At 35.9% G+C, this 21,582-nt stretch overlaps 1 protein-coding gene and 1 pseudogene across 1 annotated transcript in view; both read left to right on the forward strand.

Annotated features, from left to right (window-relative positions):
- RPS6KA6 (ribosomal protein S6 kinase A6) overlaps positions 1 to 21,582 on the forward strand; it is a 213,425-nt gene that overhangs the window by 147,439 nt on the left and 44,404 nt on the right. The window contains exons 13-18 of the mRNA XM_054721015.1: positions 5,490 to 5,592; positions 7,779 to 7,909; positions 8,711 to 8,833; positions 9,328 to 9,417; positions 13,539 to 13,697; positions 18,614 to 18,775. Of these exons, the coding sequence (XP_054576990.1) occupies positions 5,490 to 5,592; positions 7,779 to 7,909; positions 8,711 to 8,833; positions 9,328 to 9,417; positions 13,539 to 13,697; positions 18,614 to 18,775 (768 nt within the window). The remainder of the gene's footprint in view (positions 1 to 5,489; positions 5,593 to 7,778; positions 7,910 to 8,710; positions 8,834 to 9,327; positions 9,418 to 13,538; positions 13,698 to 18,613; positions 18,776 to 21,582) is intronic.
- Positions 10,250 to 11,468, forward strand: LOC103300319 (putative monooxygenase p33MONOX; annotated as a pseudogene).

The raw sequence follows: 21,582 nt of genomic DNA on the forward strand, positions 1-21,582 counted from the left end.
TAGCGACCTTAACATTCCATTGTCACCTTTAGACAGATCAACCAAACAGAAAATCAATAAAGAAATATTGGCCTTAAATGAAACACTAGACCAAATGGACATAGTTGACATTTACTCAACCTTTCATCTCAGGACATCAGATATACATTCCTAAGTGCACATGGAACATTCTCAAGGATAGACCATATGTTGGGTCACAAAACTAGAATCAACAAATTCAAGAGGATTGAAATCATACTAAGCATATTCTTTAATCATGATGCCCTGAAATTAGAAATCAACTGCAAAAAGGAAGTAAAGAAACTCCCAAATTTGTGGATATTAAACAACATACTACTAAAAAATGACTGGATGAAAGAAGAAATAAAGGATGAGATAAAAAGATACATAAATAAAAATGAGAATAAGAATACAATGTATCAAAACTTCCGGGATGCAGCGAAAGCAATAATAAGAAAAAAGATTATATTATTATAGGCCTATCTCAAGGAACAAGAGAAATCCCAAGTAAATAATCTAACATCACAGCTTAAAGAACTAGCAAAAGAAGAACAAAAGCAACCTAAAGTCAGCAGAAGAAAAGGAATAATAAAAAATGAACAGTATAGAGAAAAGAAAGACTGTACAAAAATTAATAAACAAAGAACAATCTGGTTCTTTGAAAAGACTAATAAGATTAACAAACCCCTGGCTAGCCTTGCCAAGGGAAAAAAAGTAAAAGACCCATATAAACAAAATCAGAAGTGAGAGAGAAGTCAACACAGACATTACAGATATAAAAAGGATCATACTAGAATATTATGAAAGAGTATATGCCACTAAATTCAATAATCTAGAAGAAATGGATAAGTTCCTAGAAATATATAACCTCCCTAGACCTAATCATGAAGAATTGGAAAACCTAAATAGACTGATCAGCAGTGAGGAAATTGAAACAACCATAAAAAGCCTATCAAAAAACAAAAGTCCAGAACCAAATGGCTTCAGCAGTGAATTCTACCAAACATTCAAAGATTTAAAACCTATCCTCAAATTCTTCCAAAAAATTAAAGAGGAGGCAATACTTCCTAACACATTCTATGAGAACAATAGAACCCTGATACCAAAATCTGGTAGAGATAACACAAAAAAAGAAAACTACAGACCAGTATCTCTGATGAATACAGATGCAAAAATCCTAAACAAAGTACTATTAAATCAAATATAGCGGTACATGAAAAAATAATATTATCAACTAGGGTTCATGTCAAGGGCACAAGAATGGTTCAACATATGCAAATAAATCAATGTACTAAACCACATTAAGAAACGGAAGGATAAAACTCATATGATCTTATCAATAGATTCAAAATAAGCATTTGATAATATACAACATTCATTTATGATTAAAACACTCAATAAAATTGGAATAGAAAGAAAGTACCTCAACATAATAAAGGACATATGTGATAAACCCTCAGCTAATATCATACTCAATGCTGAAAAAGTGAAAGCTTTTTCCCTAAGATCAGGAAAAAGACAAGGATGTCCACTGTCACCACTCTTATTCAACATAGTGTTGAATGTCCTAGCCACAACAATAAGGCAAGAGAAAGAAATAAAAGGCATCCAAATAGGGCAGAAGTAAAACTGTCACTTTTGCAGACATGATGTATATAGAAGTCTCTAAAGACTCTATACCAAAAAATGATTAGAAACAATAAACAAATACAGTCAAGTTGCAGGATACCAAATCAATGTGCAAAAATCCATTGCCTTCCTATATACTAATAAGAAAACTTCAGAAAAAGACAATAAAAAATAATTTATTTTGAAATTGCAACCAAAAAAAATTCTTAAGAATAAACTTAAGAGTGTGAAAGACTTACACACTAAAAATTACAAAGCATGATTAAAAGAGATTGAAAAAAAATACAACAAATGGGAAAATAAGCCTTGTTCATGGATTGGATGAACCAACATAGTTCATCCCATATTTCCCAAAGCAATATACCGATTTAATGCAACCCCCATCAAAATACCAATGTCAGATTATAAAGACATAGGACGAGAAATCATCAGACCACAAAAGATCCTGAATAGACAAAACAATCCTGAGAAAAAACAAAGCTGGAGGTATCATTCTACCTGTCTTCAAATTATACTACAGAGCTACAATAATCAAAACAGCATGGTATTGGCAGAGAAATAGACAAACATATCAATGGAACAGAATAAAGGGCCCAGCTACAAATCCACATGTATATGTTAGATAATTTTCAACAAAGGAGCCAGAAACACACAATGGAGTAAATAAATGATGCTGAGAAAACTGGCAAGCCACATGTAAATGATTGAAACTGGATTACATTTTGTCCCCATGTACAAAAATTAATTAAAAATGGATCAAAGACCTAGATATATGATCTGAGACAATAAGTTACATCAAAGAAAATTTAGGTAACAAATTTGTGGACCTGAGTTTTAGAGAATATTTTATGAACTTGACCCAAAAGGAAAGGGAAGTAAAGGCAACAATAAATGAATGGGGCTATATCAAACTAAAAAGCTACTGCACAGAAAAAAAAAAAAAGGAAAGAAAGAAAAAATAACTGACAACAACAAAACAAACAGGCAGCCGACCAGATAGGTCCTATCATATCCTATTATAGGATATGATAGGATATTTGCAAATAGTAGCTCCAACAAAGGTTTAATTTCTTTTTTTCTTTTTAAAAAATATATTTTATTGATTTTTTACAGAGAGGAATAGTTAGAAACATTGATGAGAGAGAAACATCAACCAGCTGTCTCTTGCACACCCCCCACTGGGGATGTGCCCGCAACCAAGGTACATGCCCTTGACTGGAATCGAACCTGGGACCCTTGAGTCCGCAGGCCGACGCACTATCCACTAAGCCAAACCAGTTAGGGCAAGGGTTTAATTTCTAAAACATATAAAGAACTCATAAGACTCAACAACAAACAAACAAACAACCCAATCAAAAAGTGAGCAGAGCAGCTATAAAAACATGTCTCCCAAGAAGACATACAAACAGCCAATAGATATATTAAAAGATGTTCAACCTCACTGGCAATTAGGGAAATAAAAATAAAAACTACAATGGGATACCACCTCATAGCTGTTTGAGTGGCCATTATACATAAGACAAGCAATAACAATTGTTGGAGAGGTTGTGGAGAAAAGTGAACTCTCATTCACTTCTGGTGGGAATGTAACCTGGTACATTCACTATGGAAAGCAGTCTGGTGATTCCTCAAAAAAATGAGAATTGAGCTACCATATGACCCAACGATCTCTCTGATGAAATCATAAACTCGAAATCATATTTGTGCAAAGACATATGAACCCCTATGTTCATTGCAGCATTATTCGTGGTTGCCAAGACATTAGAAACAACCAAAGTGTCCTGCAATATGGGGACTGCATAAAGAAGATGTAAATACATATACAATGGAATACTACTCAACCATAAGAAAGAACAAAATAGTACCATTTGCAACAACATGGATGGGTCTTGAGAATATTGTGTTAAGTGAAATGTCAGTCACAAAAAGCTAAGAACCATATGCTTTCACGCATATGTGGGATATAAAACTGAAACTTGTGAACGCAATAGCAGTGTGGTGGTTGCCAGAGGGAAGGTGTTGGGGGGGAGGGTGTCCTAATATCTGGAGACAGGAGAAAATTTAACTTTGCGTAATGGGTACAAGGTGCAATATACAGATCTTGTAACATAGAAATCCACACCTGAAACGTATATGTTCATGTTAACCAATATCATCCCAATAAATTTAATAAAAAATGAAAATAAAATTACTTTACATAATGTTATATTAATTTTCCACTACCGTGGGTCTGTGAGCTTTTTTAAAAATGTAGTTTTGCCCAGAAAGTTAAGATGTTCATATATTGCAAAATTTTATATATCTTTCATTGATATATAAATTTTAGGTACTTAATTGGTATGGCAAGATTAAATTTTGGATTTCTGTAATAAAAACCCTAGATAATACCTTTAATGCATATTTTTTAAAAAATTCTTTATTGTTGAAAGTATTACATATGTCTCCTTTTCCCCCATTAACCTCTCCCTGCCCACTCCCACCACCCAGCACAAACCCTAATTCCCCTGCTGTCTGGGTCCATTGGTTATACTTATATGCATGCATACAAGCCCTTTGGTTGATCTCTTAACTACCACCACCACCCTCCTTGCCCTTCCTCTGAGGTTTGATGGTCTGTTCCATGCTTCTCTGTCTCTAGATCTATTTTTGTTCATCAGTTTATGTTGTTCATTATATTCTACAAATGAGTGAGATCATGTGATATTTATCTTCCTCTGACTGGCATATTTTGCTTAGCATAATGCTCTCCATGTCCATCCATGTTGTTGCAAATGGTAAGAGTTCTTTCTTTTATACAGCAGCGTAGTATTCCATTGTGTAGATGTACCACAGTTTTTTAATGCACTCATCTGCTGATGGGCACTTAGGTTGTTTCCAAATCTTAGCTATTGTAAATTGTGCTGATATGAACATAGGCGTGCATATGTCCTTTCTTATTGGTGTTTCTGATTTCTTGGGATATATTCCTAGAAGTGGGATCATTGGGTCAAATGGGAGTTTCCCTTTTAATTTTTTGAGGAAACTCCATACAGTTTTCCACAGTGGCTGCACCAGTCTGCATTTCCGCCAGCAGCACATGAGGGTTCCTTTTTCTCCGCATCTTTGCCAGCACTTGTTTATTGATTTGTTGATGATAGCCATTCTGACAGGTATGAGATGGTATTTCATTGTCATTTTGATTTGCATCTCTCGGACGATTAGTGACTTTGAGCATGTTTTAATATGTCTTTTGGCTTTCTGTATGTCCTCTTTCGAAAAGTGTCTATTTGGGTTCTTTGTCCATTTTTTGATTGGATTGTTTATCTTCCTCTTTTAAGTTGTATGAGTTCCCTATAAATTTTGGAGATTAAACCCTTATCAGAGATAACATTGGCATATATGTTCTCCCATGCAGTGGGCTCTCCTCTTGTTTCATTAATGGTTTTTTTTTGCTCTGCAGAAGCTTTAGTGCATATTTAACATGAAACAAAATATTTAGGTGAAATAAATAGTTTTATTGAAAATGATATAATTATTAATTTGGAAATATTTTAGTATTGTTAGTTATTTCTCCATGATAACATTGCAACATATTCTGTATGATTATTTTACCAGCAAAAATTGAAGACAATATTTGATATCCAAAACCCAACATCATTATTCTTTGTAAATGCAATGTGTGGCATCACTAATGTGTTTCCTGGTGTCACTTGATTCTGTACATTATTACTCAAATATTTTAGAATTTAACAGGTATCTGAAGCTTGTTGAAATTTCATTTATGAAATTGTGATTCTTCTGGTTTATGTTCTGGTTTTCCTTACAAAGTATAATGATTTTTAATGTGTTACTGTGTTTTTATGTTATTCTGTTGCTTCTAGAAATTATATAAAAGAGAAGTTCAACCTCCTTTCAAACCTGCTTCTGGAAAACCAGATGATACTTTTTGTTTTGATCCTGAATTTACTGCAAAAACACCCAAAGGTAATGCATATTCATGTGTAACATTAGGGCTTTTATTCAATTAGATGCTTAAAAAGTAAACTAGCTTCTCAAGTAAAAACTAAATGTATTATATGTTTCCAAAGGGTTGGTTTGTCTCATAGAAATGTGGATTCCACATACAGCTTTGCTTGGGCACCTTTCAAGTACATTTTTTAAATGGGAAATATTTATCAGAGAGGAAGGGACTAGAGTGAAGGATAAAAGGTTTCTGTGTTTTGTTTTAAAAGGTTTTTTTTTTCTTTTTAAAAAATTTTCTTTATTGATTAAGGTATCACATATGTGTCCTTATCCCCCCATTACTCCCCAACCCCCCACTCATTCCCTCAGCCCCCTGTTGTCTGAGTCCATTGGTTAGGCTTATATGCATGCATACAAGTCTTTTAGTTGACCTCTCCCCCTTACCCCCACCTTCCCCTACCTTTCCTCTGAAGTTTGAAGGTCTGATTGATGTTTCCCTGTCTCAGGATCTGTTTTTGTTCATCAGTTTGTTGTTCATTATATTCCATAAATGAGTGAGATCATGTGATATTTATCTTTCTCTGACTGGCTTATTTCACTTAGCATAATGCTCTCCAGTTCCATCCATGCTGTTGCAAATGGTAAGAACCCCTTCTTTTTTTACTGCAGCGTAGTATTCCATTGTGTAGATATACCACAGTTTTTTAATCCATGCATCTGCTGATGGGCACTTAGACTGTTTCCAAATCTTAGCTATGGTGAATTGTGCTGCTATGAACATAGGGGTGCATATATACTTTCTGATTGGTGTTTCTAGTTTCTTGGGATATATTCCTAGAAGTGGGATTACTGGGTCAAATGGGAGTTCCATTTTTAGTTTTTTGAGGAAACTCCATATTGTTCTCCACAGTGGCTGCACCAGTCTGCATTCCCACCAGCAGTGCACGAGGGTTCCTTTTTCTCCGCAACCTCTCCAGCACTTGTCCTTTGATGATTTGTTGATGATAGCCATTCTGACAGGTGTGAGATGGTACCTCATTGTCGTTTTCATTTGCATCTCTCGGATGATTAGTGACTTTGAGCATGTTTTCATATGTCTCTTGGCCTTCCTTCTGTCTTCTTTCGGAAAATATCTATTTAGGTCCATTGCCCATTTTTTGATTGGGTTGTTTATCTTTCTTTTGTTAAGTTGTATGAGTGCCCTGTAAATGCTGGAGATTAAACCCTTATCAGAGATAACTTTGGCAAATATGTTCTCCCATGCAGTGGGTTTTCTTGTTGTTTTGTTGTTTCTTGGTTTCTTTTGCTGTGCAGAAGCTTTTTATTTTTATGTAGTCCCATTTGTTTATTTTCTCTTTAGTTTCCATTGCTCTAGGAGCAGTATCAGTGAAGAAATTGCTTCGGCATATGTCTGATATTTTGCTGCCTGTGGATTCCTCTAGTATTTTTATGGTTTCATGTCTTATGCTTAAGTCCTGTATCCATTTTGAATTTAATTTTGTGTATGGTGTAAGTTGGTGGTCTAGTTTCATTTTTTGCATGTATCTGTCCAATTTTCCCAATACCATTTATTGAAGAGACTGTCTTGACTCCATTGTATGTTCTTGCCTCCTTTATCAAATACTAATTGAGCAGAGTGGTTTGGGTCGATTTCTGGGTTCTCTATTCTATTCCATTGGTCTATATGTCTGTTCTTGTGCCAGTACCAGGCTGTTTTGAGAACAATCTTTGTAATACAGTTTTATATCTGGTATTGAGATCCCACCTACTTTGTTCTTCTTTCTCAGGATTGCTGCAGCTATTTGGAAAAGTTTTTTTTTTTTTTTTCATGCTTATGTATTAGCAAGTCAGGGATAGGAGATAAGACATGAGATATATCACTTTGACTCTTACAGTTTAGAATTTAATGAGGTTTACTTTTGGTGAAATCTGTTTAATACACTAACTCAACAAATGTTTGCTACCTACAAATGTCCTCACCAGTGAGGAGGCAGCAGTGAATGAACTGACAAAAATTATAATCTACATGTGGTTTGCATAGTAGTGTGGGGAGACAGATAATATACAATAAATCAAATAAATAATATCGTATGTCTGATGGTAACATTTAATGTTTTTGTGGTTTTATTTATATTCAAAGAAATGCTGACATTTTATATTATAGAAATCTGTATAATTCTAATTAAATATATTTATTTGGATATTAGATTCTCCTGGTTTGCCAGCCAGTGCTAATGCTCATCAACTCTTCAAAGGATTCAGCTTTGTTTCAACTTCTATTGCTGAAGAATATAAAATCACTCCTATCACAAGTGCAGATGTATTACCAATTGTTCAGGTAAATTCCACTTAATCAGATTACTTAGTTTAGGGATAATTATTTACTTCAGTTATTTGTGATTAATTTATAATAATTTTAACTTCATTTATTTATGTTAAATTAATATAATATAATATAATATAATATAATATAATATAATATAAATTAATATAATAATTAAGTAAAGATGTTTCCATATGTTTTTAAATAAAATAGACAATAGTAACATTTAATTATATTTATGTAATCTCTTTTGGCAAGAAAATGTAATGGTGGTATATAAGCTAGTTTATTTATTGTGTTGTCTTTGGGTATCTAGAAAGCCTACAATTTAGGATCAGCTCAGATATGGTTAAGCCATTTACACATACTGATAAAAATTCTATAATAGATTATTCATACTTTTTTAAAGATTTAAGATGAATAGAGGTTGGTGCAAAGGTAGGCTTACAGTTGTGAGTATGTAAAACACAGAGTTTATTCTTGTATTATTATTTATTTATTATTGTACTAGAAGCCTGATGCACAAAATTTGTGCAATGGTGGGCCTTCGCAGCCCCAGCTGTGGGGACCCTCGCAGCCCCAGCTTCCTCATGGCCTCCTGGCCCTGGCTGTCTCTGTCCGGAAGGAGGTCGTCCAGATGATTGTTCTGCTCTTCGGTTGTTTGGTCAATTTGCATATTATGCTTTTATTATTATAGATTATTTTCCATACAAACAATTATACACCCACTTTTGCCCCAACCTTTATAAAGTTTGAAGAGAAGATAAAAATGTGAAAATATTTCATTATTCTCAGTATTTTTTTTAAAAAAAACAGATAAATGGAAATGCTGCACAATTTGGTGAGGTATATGAGTTGAAAGAAGATATTGGCGTTGGCTCCTATTCTGTTTGCAAGCGATGCATACATACAGTTACCAACATGGAATTTGCAGTGAAGGTATTGTCCCTGAGCTTACCTTTTTTGGGGTTATATCTGTAACTTAACTAACAGACATTTTTCAGTGGGGCTAGTGGAGATTGCAAAGAAAAAATAATGGGAAAAACCTCTTAAGACTTAATATGTTCACTTTGAATCTCTGTCCAAGACTTTATTTTAGAGAAACATTGTATTCCATGAATATTTTGCTTTTGAATATTTTAAGGTAGTATGTTAAGATTTAGTAATTATAACAATTACTGTTACTTTTGGATCACATTATGAGCTAATGTAGTTTTAATTAAATGGAATATAATGTTAAAGAAAATGGTCTTTTTATTATTGTTGCAGTTATAGGACATTTTTAACTGTTAAAGTTTAATATGTGGCAAGCATCATTCTTGAGTTTTAAGCATTTTCTCAAAACTATAACCAAATTGAAAATATACCATTAATTTTTAGACAAAGAACATAATTTTTTTTTCCTCTGAGATTTGTCTTGTTTTATTTCTTAGGTTATTGACAAAAGTAAGAGAGACCCCTCAGAAGAAATTGAAATTTTGATGCGCTATGGACAACACCCAAATATTATCACTTTAAAAGATGTAGGTATTTAAAATCTAAGCTAATTCAAAATCTAAGCTAATGAAGTTATGACTTGGCATTTTATTTTCTTTTTGAAGCTTTTCATGTCTATGCTAAATTTGCTGTCATGCAACACAATCTCAAGATTCCTACATTTGCTACTTCAATTATTTTTCCCCCCTATTATTCTGTTTTCTTACCCTTTGTGTAGAACATCAGAAAGGAACTATGATTTTTGGTAAATGAGAATGTCCTGATTACTTGAATATATTCTGGCTAGTTAAGTAGTTAACATTACAACCAGCAACATTTATTATTCTGTGATACTATAAATACAGACATTGGAATCTGCCAAATTCTACATTTTATTTTCTTAACTCTACAGAAATGGGTTGTTGCACTGTGGATTGTTTTTGTTTTTTTTTAAGTGAAATTGTATTACTAGAGTTTTGTAAAATGAACATATGTCTTATTAATAGATGTTACTGAGTTTACACTCCCTGGTCAGTGTGTGAAGCCTTTAGGGTTGTAGCTAACACAACACAAATATACCAGGGCTTGGGTCCCTAATTCACCACAACCTCTAGAGACATGGGTCCTTGCAGCCTCTTAAGTGCCAGAGCTCAGGCTGCAGACAGCTCTGTAGCAGGGAAACAGAATGTCTGGAATATATGAACTCTTTCCAACCAACTTAGATAATTTTCAGCATTTGGGCAATGTTCCTCATTAATATTTATAAGTGTAATTATCACACCATTTCACTCTGCTGTTAGGGACTCAGCTCTGAAATCTATATAGAAAAAGCACCTGGATCCGAGTCTTTCAATGGTTTTGAGACAATGCCTGGTGGAGGAAAGAGAAGCCAGTGTGTCCTTCCCTACCATGAACCTGCCATTGGCTCTTGACAGTATGGACTAGGTCCCCATGATGAAGGCTAAAGCCACCTGTGTCTCATGAATTCTTTAATCATAAAACAGACCCAGGAGACCATTCAGCATTTTGAGCAACAGGCAGGGTAGAGAGAGATGCTGGCTACATACCCTATAATCACCTTATCACCTAGGAGAGCAAGTACCTTCAAGTGACAGAAGCACTCCACAAACTAAAACACTACAGAGTGGAGAGATAATGAGAGAAGAGAAGCAGCCAGACTCAGCCCAGTCCACCCCCAGCAGCAACCCCCACTCTTCCGCTGAGCAATAGCCTGGAGGTTTGCTCTCTTCTGGCTCTTCCACAGTCTTATCTGGCCCAAATCCTATCACCATGTGCCAGGGTTCTTATCCCAGCATTACAAAGTTTCAGCAATCTGGAGAAAGGAGCTGCGTGTAGATTCAATAAAGGAGTCCAAGGACAAAAGATAGTTTTGAAAGGCATTGGGGGTCAGAGGAGCTTCAGCTAAAGGAGCTAAAGACTTTCCTTGACTCAGGACCCATGCTTTTTATTAACACAATCTGTCCTAAGGCAAGGTGGAGATAATACACTTAAAAGGGTAGGGTTTACAGAAGCATTGTCATATTGGGGCATAGCCTACAGCTGTTCAGGTGTTTGGCCAATAGGAGGCAATAACATGTAGATTAAGATGCCCTGAGCTGTCTGGCAGCGAGGAATCCTATTCAGGTTTCGGGGAGATGCTTTTTAGCCATTAAAACAGGTAATTACATATGTGGCTCAGCCCTTGTTGAGCCCCCCAAGTCTCATCAACCTTTTGATGAAACTCTTGTAATTATGACATGCTGGAATTGGTTCCCGGCAACCATGGATTCTGGAAGTGGGGATAAAGACAGAAACTAGACAGATAAATGGATCCTCTTTGGACCAAGATTCCCTCCACAAGTCTAATTTGGAAGGTTTTGGCACCCAGCCCTGCAGAGGAGCCAAGAAACCTTCTCCAATGCTACTTATCCACATGCAGGCCACCCTAATGGTCGAAAATCCAACAGCCTTAAAGCTGCCCAAGATGGATATCCTGCTGATGGAAAGGAAGAAACAACCACAATGGATTGATAATCTTAAATCCCGTGAATAGAATATGCTCACACCCAATAGCTTCTATAGCTTTCTCTTCCAGTGACTCTGGATAGAGGGTCACTTGCCCCCACTTCCTTATTACCCTGGTCTGGCATAGGAAAGGTTTCTGTTTTTGTTTTTTGTTTGTTTGTGTGTTTTTAAAAAAACAAAAAACTTTTAAACTAAGCCTAGAACGGGAAGTATTATTGTTTTTTGAGAAACTTTCCCTTGTGCAAAGCTTGCCCTTGTGTGAGTGAAGCCATTTTATATTGCTTCAATTTAAAGTTAGATTAAATAATGTTAGCAGTGATGTATGGAGGCCTCATCATTTTTTTCATCCTTTAGCCTAGACAAGACCTTGATCATTGCTTATGAGGTAGATAACATATGTGTTGTTCCCAAACCAAGACTTCTTGATGGATAAGTCATGGTGTAGAGGTGCTCACTGACTTGTCCCTGGCCCTCTATACTGCTGGAGCCTTGGGCTCCAGCCTTGTCAGTGAGGGAACCTACATTTGTTTGAGATCTGGGCACAAAGAAAAACCAGACTTGGCAGGGGCCCATCTCCTATGTGGAGACTGGTAGAGGCAGTTCTTACTGCTGTGCCTCCGGGGCAGTTCTGGTGGGCAGTGCTTCTCTTTCATGTGTCAACAAACACAAGTCTTGCATATCCTTTGTTGTACTTTACAGTAAGATTAAGTTCATTGCATTTTGGTGGAAAACCATTTAAGGGAAAATATTCAACCTACTGCTTTGATATACACGGAGTGGCCAGATTATTATGATCTCTGAACACATAATAATCTGGCCACTCAGTGTACTTATGTATAAGGGAAAGCTTGCAAATCTTGATATGTCAAGGGACCAGGAGATAGTGGCCCCCAGCCTCTGGCTAGTAAGTCCTCTGCTTCTTTCTAACTACCCACAATGCAGTTCTTATACATGGAAAAACCTTATTTTAAAATCCCAACTCTGTGGTCAGTCTACACTGAGTGGCCAGATTATTATGATCTCTGAACGCATAATAATCTGGCCACTCAGTGTATATAAATGGATGTTAAGCTTTTTAAAAGTACAGATGGTGGAAACCATATGTAGACTATATTCTGGATTCTTAGAGGTAGAAGCATGAAAATATTTTTCTGGCAATCATTTTTCCCAAAATGAACCTCATACCTTGTATAAAAATAGAGGTTACTGAGGAAGGAACCAGGGAAAGCTGTGGACATGTTTGGTCATTGTCCTGAATACTGTATCAAATCCTTGCTATTTGTACTTTGGAAGGATGGTGTCTGCATAGTCAGCTGAACTGACTTTTTCATAGAGAGGCCCCAGAGTCTCAAATAATGAGAACAATTAATTTATTTGTGTTTTTTCTTATGTTTATATATCTTACTTGTTTTGACAATAAAAATCTGTGCTACTTACAAAAAATAGATGTTCTTAAATGCTGACTTTTCACATAAGAAAATAATGCTATTTTCTCTTTAGAGAAGGCAGACAAATCGTCTATCACCTAGATCAGTTTGTTTCAGATAATATGATATGCATTTTGATTAATATTTTTAAATAGTAGTTTGTATCTATCTTTCTATCTATCTATCTATCTATCTATCTATCTATCTATCTATCATCACCTATCTATCTAATCTATCTATGTCACAAGCCCTGAATGAAAGGGTACACTTATTTTTCCAATTTATTTTCCTTGATATAGTATTTGAAGTCAACAAACATTTAATACACCATGTCAGATAATGGACCGTGGGGAGGATATTAAAAACTAATAATATATTTACTGCCAAAAGGAAGCTTACTATTAGTAGGGAAAAGAAGTGTCTATAACACAGTAATAAATGAGATAGATGCCATTTGAGAGGTACAGAGTTCTATTTTTTTCATTTATATCCTTTGATGAAGTGTTACATACTACCTGAAAAGTTAATGAAATTATATGTTTAACATGATCTCAGGGGACTGTTTAGCCAATTTAATCTTCATTACTATATTGGCAATAAAGAAATGTATATTTTTTAACATTAGAGGTTCACTAGAAAAGCAAAGTAAATTTAATTTAAACATTTAAGAATTAAAATTATATATAATAACATTTTAAAAATGTGTTCTTTTTTAGGTTTATGATGATGGTAGATATGTTTACCTTGTTACGGATTTGATGAAAGGAGGAGAACTACTTGACCGTATTCTCAAACAAAAATGTTTCTCGGAAAGGGAAGCTAGTGATGTACTGTTTGTAATAACTAAAACAGTTGACTACCTTCATTGTCAAGGAGTAAGTTGTAGTTATATTCTTTCCTTCAGTTCTGTGACTTGTATATTCATAAAATTATATGTAGGGTATACCACTTAAAGTGAATTACTTTTTTACAGAGAATATATATTTTATAGAGAACATACTAATCCTATATAATCAAAGAGTAATATGCAAATTGACCATCACTCCAACACACAAGATGGCCGCCCCCATGTGGTCAAAGATGGCTGCCCCCATGTTGTCACAAGATGACTGGCAGGGGAGGGCAGTTGTGGGCGATTAAGCCAGCAGGGGAGGGTAGTTGGGAGGGACCAGGCTTGCACAGGAGGGCAGTTAACAGGCTGGCAGAGGAGGGCAGTTGGGGGAAACCAGGCCTGCAGGAGAGGACAGTTTGGGGGAACCCAGGCCTGCAGGAGAGGACAGTTGGGGGGGACCAAGGCCTGCAGGGTAGGGCAGTTGGGGGGGGGAAACAGGCCTGCAGGGGAGGGCAGTTGGGGAGGACCAGGCCTGCAGGAGAGGGCAGTTGGGGGTGACCAGGCCTGCAGGGGAGGGCAGTTGGGGGTAACCAGGCCAGCAGGGGAGGGCAGTTAGGGGCGACCAGGCCAGCAGGGAAGGGCAGTTAGGCATCAATCAAGTTGGCAGGGGAGTGGTTAGGGGTTGATCAGGCAGGCAGGCAGACGAGCGGCTGGGAGCCAGCAGTCCTGGCTTGTGAGATTGATGTCCCTCGAAGGGTCCCAGATTGGAGAGGGTGCAGGCTGGGCTGAGGGACAGACACCCCACCCATGCACGAATTTCATGCACCGGGCCTCTAGTAATACTCATAAAGTAGTGAAGGTTATAGAATTAGGAAGTTAGAAAATGTTATCATTTTGTTCACTCTGCCTGTTGACCCTGATTTAGTAGCATATTAGTTTTAAAAGTGGTTTGGGTTATGTAATTGAATCTAACCTTGACTTTGAAATTATTAAACCTAGTCAAATTTTTATTTTTTTATTTTTATTGATTTCAGAGAGGAAGGGAGAGGGAGAGAGATAGAAACATCAATGATGAGAGAGAACCATTGATTGGTTACCTCCTGCCTGCACCATTGGGGATTGAGCCCCAACCCAGGCCTGTGTCCTGTTTGGGAATTGAACCATTACCTCTTGGTTTATAGTTCGACACTCAACCATTGAGCAACACTGGTCAGGCAAACCTAATCAAATTTGAAAGTGAAACATAGCCGAAACCGGTTTGGCTCAGTGGATAGAGCTACGGCCTGCAGACTGAAAGGTCCCAGGTTCGATTCCGGTCAAGGGCATGTATGTTGGGTGTGGGCACATCCCCAGTGGGGGGTGTGCAGGAGGCAGCTGATCGATGTTTCTCTCTCATCGATGTTTCTGACTCTCTATCCCTCTCTCTTCCTCTCTGTGAAAAATCAATAATATATATATATATAAAAAAAGAAAGTGAAACATAAAAGGATTATCCAAGGACATGTGAATATTACTCGTATTATGCTATACCTATCATATAAAGTTCTGGCAATGAAAGGACTGTATATGTTGATTCTTGCCAAACCCTCCTCCAAATACAGTAAGAAATTTAGATTCTAAACATTTGAAATATTAATCTATTAAAGTTTATAGTAATGGAGCAGGTCTGATGTTTTGCTACCTACCTATTCATAAAGAAAGAAAATGTTACCAAAAAAGATCAACTCTTATAATGTACAACTCTGGAAGGAAACATTGTCACAAGTAATTTAAAAATTTAGTCTCAATCAATTGTAATAGTAGATATGTATGCACATAAGTATAAACAATAAATTAATGATCAACTCAAAATTGGCACAGTGAAAACTCTACATGGTCCCCTGTTATAAATAAGAAAAATAAGCCAGTACTCAGTTTTGTGTCTGGTTTAATGTACTACATTTTTCAGTATTATAAAATATGAACTATATATGGCTATTATAATTTAATAGCTTGATTGTTTTTATCGACACTCTCTAAAATAAAGGATGACCAGCTATTTTGAGAAGAGGAAAATTATAAACATCTTTTCTTTTTAATTTATTTTTATCAATTTATTTAAATGTATTGGTGTGACATTGGTTAATAAGATCATATAAGTTTCAAGGATACATTTCTGTGAAACATGATGTGTATTTTACAAGGGAGCCAAATATATGGTGACAGAAGATTATTTGACTTTGGGTAGTGGGCATACTAAGCACATTTACTTTAGTTTATTATTTTAGAAACCTTCAGTTTCTTATATCAATTAAATAAATTAATTACAGATGTATTTAGCATTTCTATATGCCAGGCATTATAAAAAGTATTACAGATTCAAATATGAGTAAGACTTGGTCCTTGTATTTAAATATCTTTCAGTGTAGTGAACTGCTGATTAAGATAGAACTAGATTAAATGAAGTGGATAATAATCAGTAAGAAATTTATAATGTAGAGAATTTCAGAATATTTTGCATTTCTAGCATTTTATTTTATTCATTTTTTGCTTCTACATTTATTTTTTTATATATTTTATTGATTTTTTTACAGAGAGGAAAGGAGAGTGAGAGAGAGTTAGAAACACCGATGAGAGAGAAACTTCGATCAGCTGCCTCCTGCACACCCTCTGCTGGGGATGTGCCCGCAACCAAGATACATGCCCTTGACCGGAATCGAACCTGGGACCCGTTAGTCCGCAGGCCGATGCTTTATCCACTGAGCCAAACCGGTTAGGGCTGCTTCTACATTTCTGCTGATAGTTTCATGTATCAAAAGCATGTTTTCTTTTACTTTGTTGAGATAGTTATAATAGCCACTTTATGTTTTAAATGTCTTATATTTAGTCTTGTGAATTTTAAATAATACATTTTTATTGAGATATAATTCACATATAACATTGTTTAAGGTTTACAAAATGTATGCATTTATATGCTGCAATATCATTACCACCCTAGCTTTAGCTGGCACCTCCATCATATTATTTTGAAAATTGTCTGTATATTCACCACCCCAAGTAATACAATATACAGATGATATATTATAGAATTGTACTAGAGGCCCAGTGCATGATTTGTGCACAAGTGGGATCCAGCTGGCCCACCCCGATGGGGACCCATTGGGTCAGGCTGGCGGAGGGGGAGGGCCATGGCTGGGTAGGGGGAGGGGACGCAGGTGGTTGTCTGGCTGGTCCTGCCCCTGATTGAGGTGTTGGGGGCCAATAGGGGGCCGGGCTGGCCCGAGGGGGGTCGATTTGGGCCGGATCAGGCTGGTTGGCTGCCACAATGCATGTCATAGCCACCGGTCATTCTGGACATTCTGGTCATGCTGCCATTCCAGTCGCTAGGATTTTATATATATAGATACTTAAAACCTGTATAATTTTATTAAGCAATGTCACCCTAATGCGACAAACTGATGAATCTCAGAGGGAAGGATGGGGTGGAAAGAAATTAACCGAAGAACAAATATGCATATATGCATAATCCATGAACACAGACAATAGTGTGGTGAAGGTCTCGGGGGGTGAGAATGCAGAGTAGGGTGTCAATGGGGGGAAAAAGAGGACATCTGTATACTTTCAATAATAAAAATAAATTTAAAAAATAAAAAAATAAGTTAATTTTTTGACTTTTAGTTCCAATGTGGTTCATCATGAATTTAGAATTGATTGATTTTCTTTTTTTCTTGAAACTATGTTCTATTTTCTTGTGTGTGTGTGTGTGTGTGTGTGTGTGTGTGTTTTGTTTTGTTTTTTTGTTTTTTTTGTATGTCACATAATTTTGGATTGTATACTGCACATTATAATATTAAATTTTGGAGATTTTTTTATTCTGTTATTTTTCTCCAAAGATTATTATTGATTTTCATTATTGTTTTGTTTTAGTGGATAATTTTCTTGGCATTCTTTGCACAGAAAATTCTGCTTTTGGGGTAGCAACATTGGTCTCTATCTTTCATATTAATATAAACTACTTTGAGCCTCTTCTACACATTTGAAAATTTTTATTGAATTTATTGGGATGACATTGGTTAATAAAATTATGCAGGTTTCAGGTGCACAGCTCTATAATACATCATCTATATATTGCATTGTGTGTTGACCCTCCCCAAAATCAAGTCTTTTTCCATCAACGTTCATACCCCCTTTACCCTCTTTTACTTCTCCTCACCCTTCTTCTACACATTGTTGATTCAGGAGCAATTTTTTATTTATTGACTAGAGAGAGAGAGAGAGAGATTATTATATGTGCCCTGACTGGGGATTGAACCCGCAACCTTAGTGTATCAGTATGACATTCTAACCAACTGAGCTATGTGGCCAGAGCTCAGGGGTAGTTTTGACTTAATTTACAGTATCCCTCCACTCAGCATTAAAGGTTTCCCAGCATCTCTTTTCTGGTCTTCCAGGCCAGAAAGACTGTGGGCTTTTCCATGTGTATCTTCACCATCACTGTGTGACACAGGGACTGTACTTTCCCCTTGCCTAAAAGCCATTTATATAGTTCCCTGTATTCCTTCCTTCAGCCAACTGTGTACTCCCCACCAGAGCCTGTATGCTTCTCTTCACTCTCCAGTACCTTCTGGTAGTTAATTTTTTTATTATGTTCAGGTTTTATAGTTATTTACTGTGGGTAGGGGCATATTAGATAGGGTTTTAGTTCATTACAAACAGAAGTGGAACTGAGAATTGAGTTTTGATAATTTGAGATTGGAAGTTATTAACAAAACTGGTGGTTTGGATAGAAAGCAGAACATCTATCTGATAGAGATTATTTTCTCTGTATACTTTCAAGATTATAAAGGTAGGACAAAGTATCATTTTCAATATTTTATGATTAAAAAGTTATTTTCCTAGAAATATATTAACATAAAATGTTTTATTTCACAGATATTTATTTAGCTGTAGAAATATAGTATTTTTTCTTTTGTGTTCAAGGTTGTTCATCGTGATCTTAAACCTAGTAATATTTTATACATGGATGAATCAGCCAATGCAGACTCCATTCGGATCTGTGATTTTGGGTTTGCAAAGCAACTTCGAGGAGAAAATGGGCTTCTCTTAACTCCATGCTACACTGCAAATTTTGTAGCACCTGAGGTATTCATTAAAACTTCAGTTTTTGTTTTTCACTCTTTCCTTTAGTTGAATGTATATAATGGCACATATATGTATGGTTGGTAGGTAAAATCTGAGTTATCTTATCCATTCTCAACAATAAAGCTATTTAAATCATTGAATTCTGATAGCCCCTTAGTATAAATATTCAGACTAGGAGTTAGCATCTGAAACCAACTTGAATGTAATAATTAGACTATTTTATTTTCCTGGGTGATGTACTAGTTTAAGAATTTACCCTTTTAGAACTGGAAGGGAAAGTAGAGATAACTCTACCTTCAATATATTAAATGTTATAAATGAGGAAACTGAGGCTTAAAGTACCTAAATAACATTTTCAAGACCCAGAACTCACTTAGTAACAAGTCAAGATAGGTTTTCAGATATTTTGGGTTGTGTTGAACATGAAGTAATTTATACTATTTATCATTACACATAACATATAAAGGTAGTGCCATGCCTGATTCTTTTTAGGACTTTCGAATTTTTGGAGAAAACAGCTTCACATGGGTTTTATAAGTGGTCAAGTTTTTCTTGGCAAATAACATTCATACCTAGATCTTGGAGTGAAGAGTCAGGGAAGGTGAGGCTGCAGTGGTTCTGACAAAGGAGGCAAAAACATAAATGGGGTTAAAAATATATTCAGTAGTGTTGGGAAATTGGACAGATATATGTAAAAAAATGAAACTAGACCACCTTCTTACACCATAGTCAAGAATGAACTCAAAATGGATTAAACACTTAAATACAAGTCGAGAAACGATAAAAATTCTAGAAGAAAATATAAGTAGTAAAATCTCAGACATTTCCTGTAGCAATATTTTTTTCTAATATTTCCCCTCGAGTATGGAAAACAAAAGAAAAAATTAAGAGATGGGACCAAATCAAACGAAAACATTTTTGCACAGCAAAGGAAACCATCAACAAAATTAAAAGACAACTCACTGAATGGGAGAACATATTTGACACTGATAAGGGGTTAATATCAAAAATTTATAAAGAACTTATAAAACTCAATACCAAAAAAAATCAAAGAATCGAATTAAAAATTGGGCAAAGGATCTGAATAGACACTTCTCCAAAGCGGACATACAGATGGCCAATAGAAATGAAAATATGCTTAATGTCACTAATCACCAGAGAGATGCAAATTAAAACCACAATGAGATATCAGCTCACACTTGTTAGAATGGCTATCATCAATAAATCAAAAAACAAGTGCTGATGAGGATGTGGAGAAAAGGGAACACTCACGGATTGTTGGTGTGAATGCAGATTGATGAAACCCCTGTGTAAAGCCATATGGAGTTAACTCAAAAAATTAAAAATGTAACTGTTTTATGACCCATTGATTCCACTTCTGGGCATTTATCTGAAGAAACTTAAAACACAAATTTGAAGAAATATATGCACCCCTATGTTCTCTGCAGCATCATTAACTATAGCTAAGATTTGGAAGCATCCCAACTGTCCATCCGTAGATGAATGGATAAAACAGCTATGGTACATTGACACAATAGAATACTACTCGGTCATAAAAAAAAAATCTTGCCGAAACCGGTTTGGCTCAAAGGATAGAGCGCCGGTCTGCGGACTGAAGGGTCCCAGGTTCAATTCTGGTCAGGGGCATGTACATTGGTTGCAGGCACATCCCTGGTAGGGGGTGTGCAGGAGGCAGCTGATCGATGTTTCTCTCTCATCGATGTTTCTAGCTCTCTCTCCCTCTCCCTTCCTCTCTGTAAAAAAATCAATAAAATATATATTAAAAAAATCTTATCCTTTGTGACAGCATGGATAGACCTGGAGAGTATTATGCTAAGTGAAATAAACCAGTCAGAGCAAGACAAGTACCATATTATTTCACTCACATGTGGAATCTGTTGAACAAAATAAGTTGAATTAGAACCAGACTCATTAATACCAAGAACACATTGACAGCTGTCAGATGGGAGGGTGGTTGAAAGGCTGGGTGAAAACGTTGAAGGTGTTAAGCAGAAAAGAAAAACTCACAGATACAGACAACAGTATAATTACCAGAGGGAAAGGGGTGAGGTGAGGTACAAAAGGACAAAGGGGGATAAATGATGATGGAAGGAGACTTGACTTGGATTGGCGATCTGACTTGTGGTGGTGAAACACAACGCAATATACAGATGATGTACTGTAGAATTATATACCTGAAACCTATATAAACTTATTAACCAATGTCACACCAATAAATTCAATAAAATTTTAAAAATGCTTTGAAAAGTTTTATTATTAAGTGATGAAGCCTGTAGTAGCAATCAATGAATATGTGTAAATTTTTATCAATGAGGTTTTGTGTTAGATTTGTTCCTGAAATTTCAGACTCTTTTTTAAAAAAATTTATTATTTTTTTATTGTCTAAAGTTTTACATATGTCTCCTTTTTCCCCAATTGACCCCCTCCTCATCCCTTCCCAGCCTGGGAAAACCCCCACTGCCCCCGTGTCTGTGTCCACTGTTTATGCTAATATGCATGCATATAAGTCCTTTGGCTGCTCTCTAAACCCCCCTCCCTACAATTTGTCTCTAGATTGATCTATTCTTGCTCATCAAATTATGATGATCATTATATCCCACATATGAGTGAAATCATGTGATATTTATCTTTCTCCAACTGGCTTATTTCGCTTAGCATAATGCTGTCCAGTTCCATCCATGCTGTTGCAAATGGTAAAAGTTCCTTCTTTTTAATAGAGGTGGTACATCTACACAATGGAATATTATGCCGCTATTAAAAAGAAATTTCAGACTCAAAAAAAATTA

The sequence above is a fragment of the Eptesicus fuscus genome, chromosome 1, assembly GCF_027574615.1.
Source record: "Eptesicus fuscus isolate TK198812 chromosome 1, DD_ASM_mEF_20220401, whole genome shotgun sequence".
NCBI classification, from domain to species: Eukaryota; Metazoa; Chordata; class Mammalia; order Chiroptera; family Vespertilionidae; genus Eptesicus; species Eptesicus fuscus.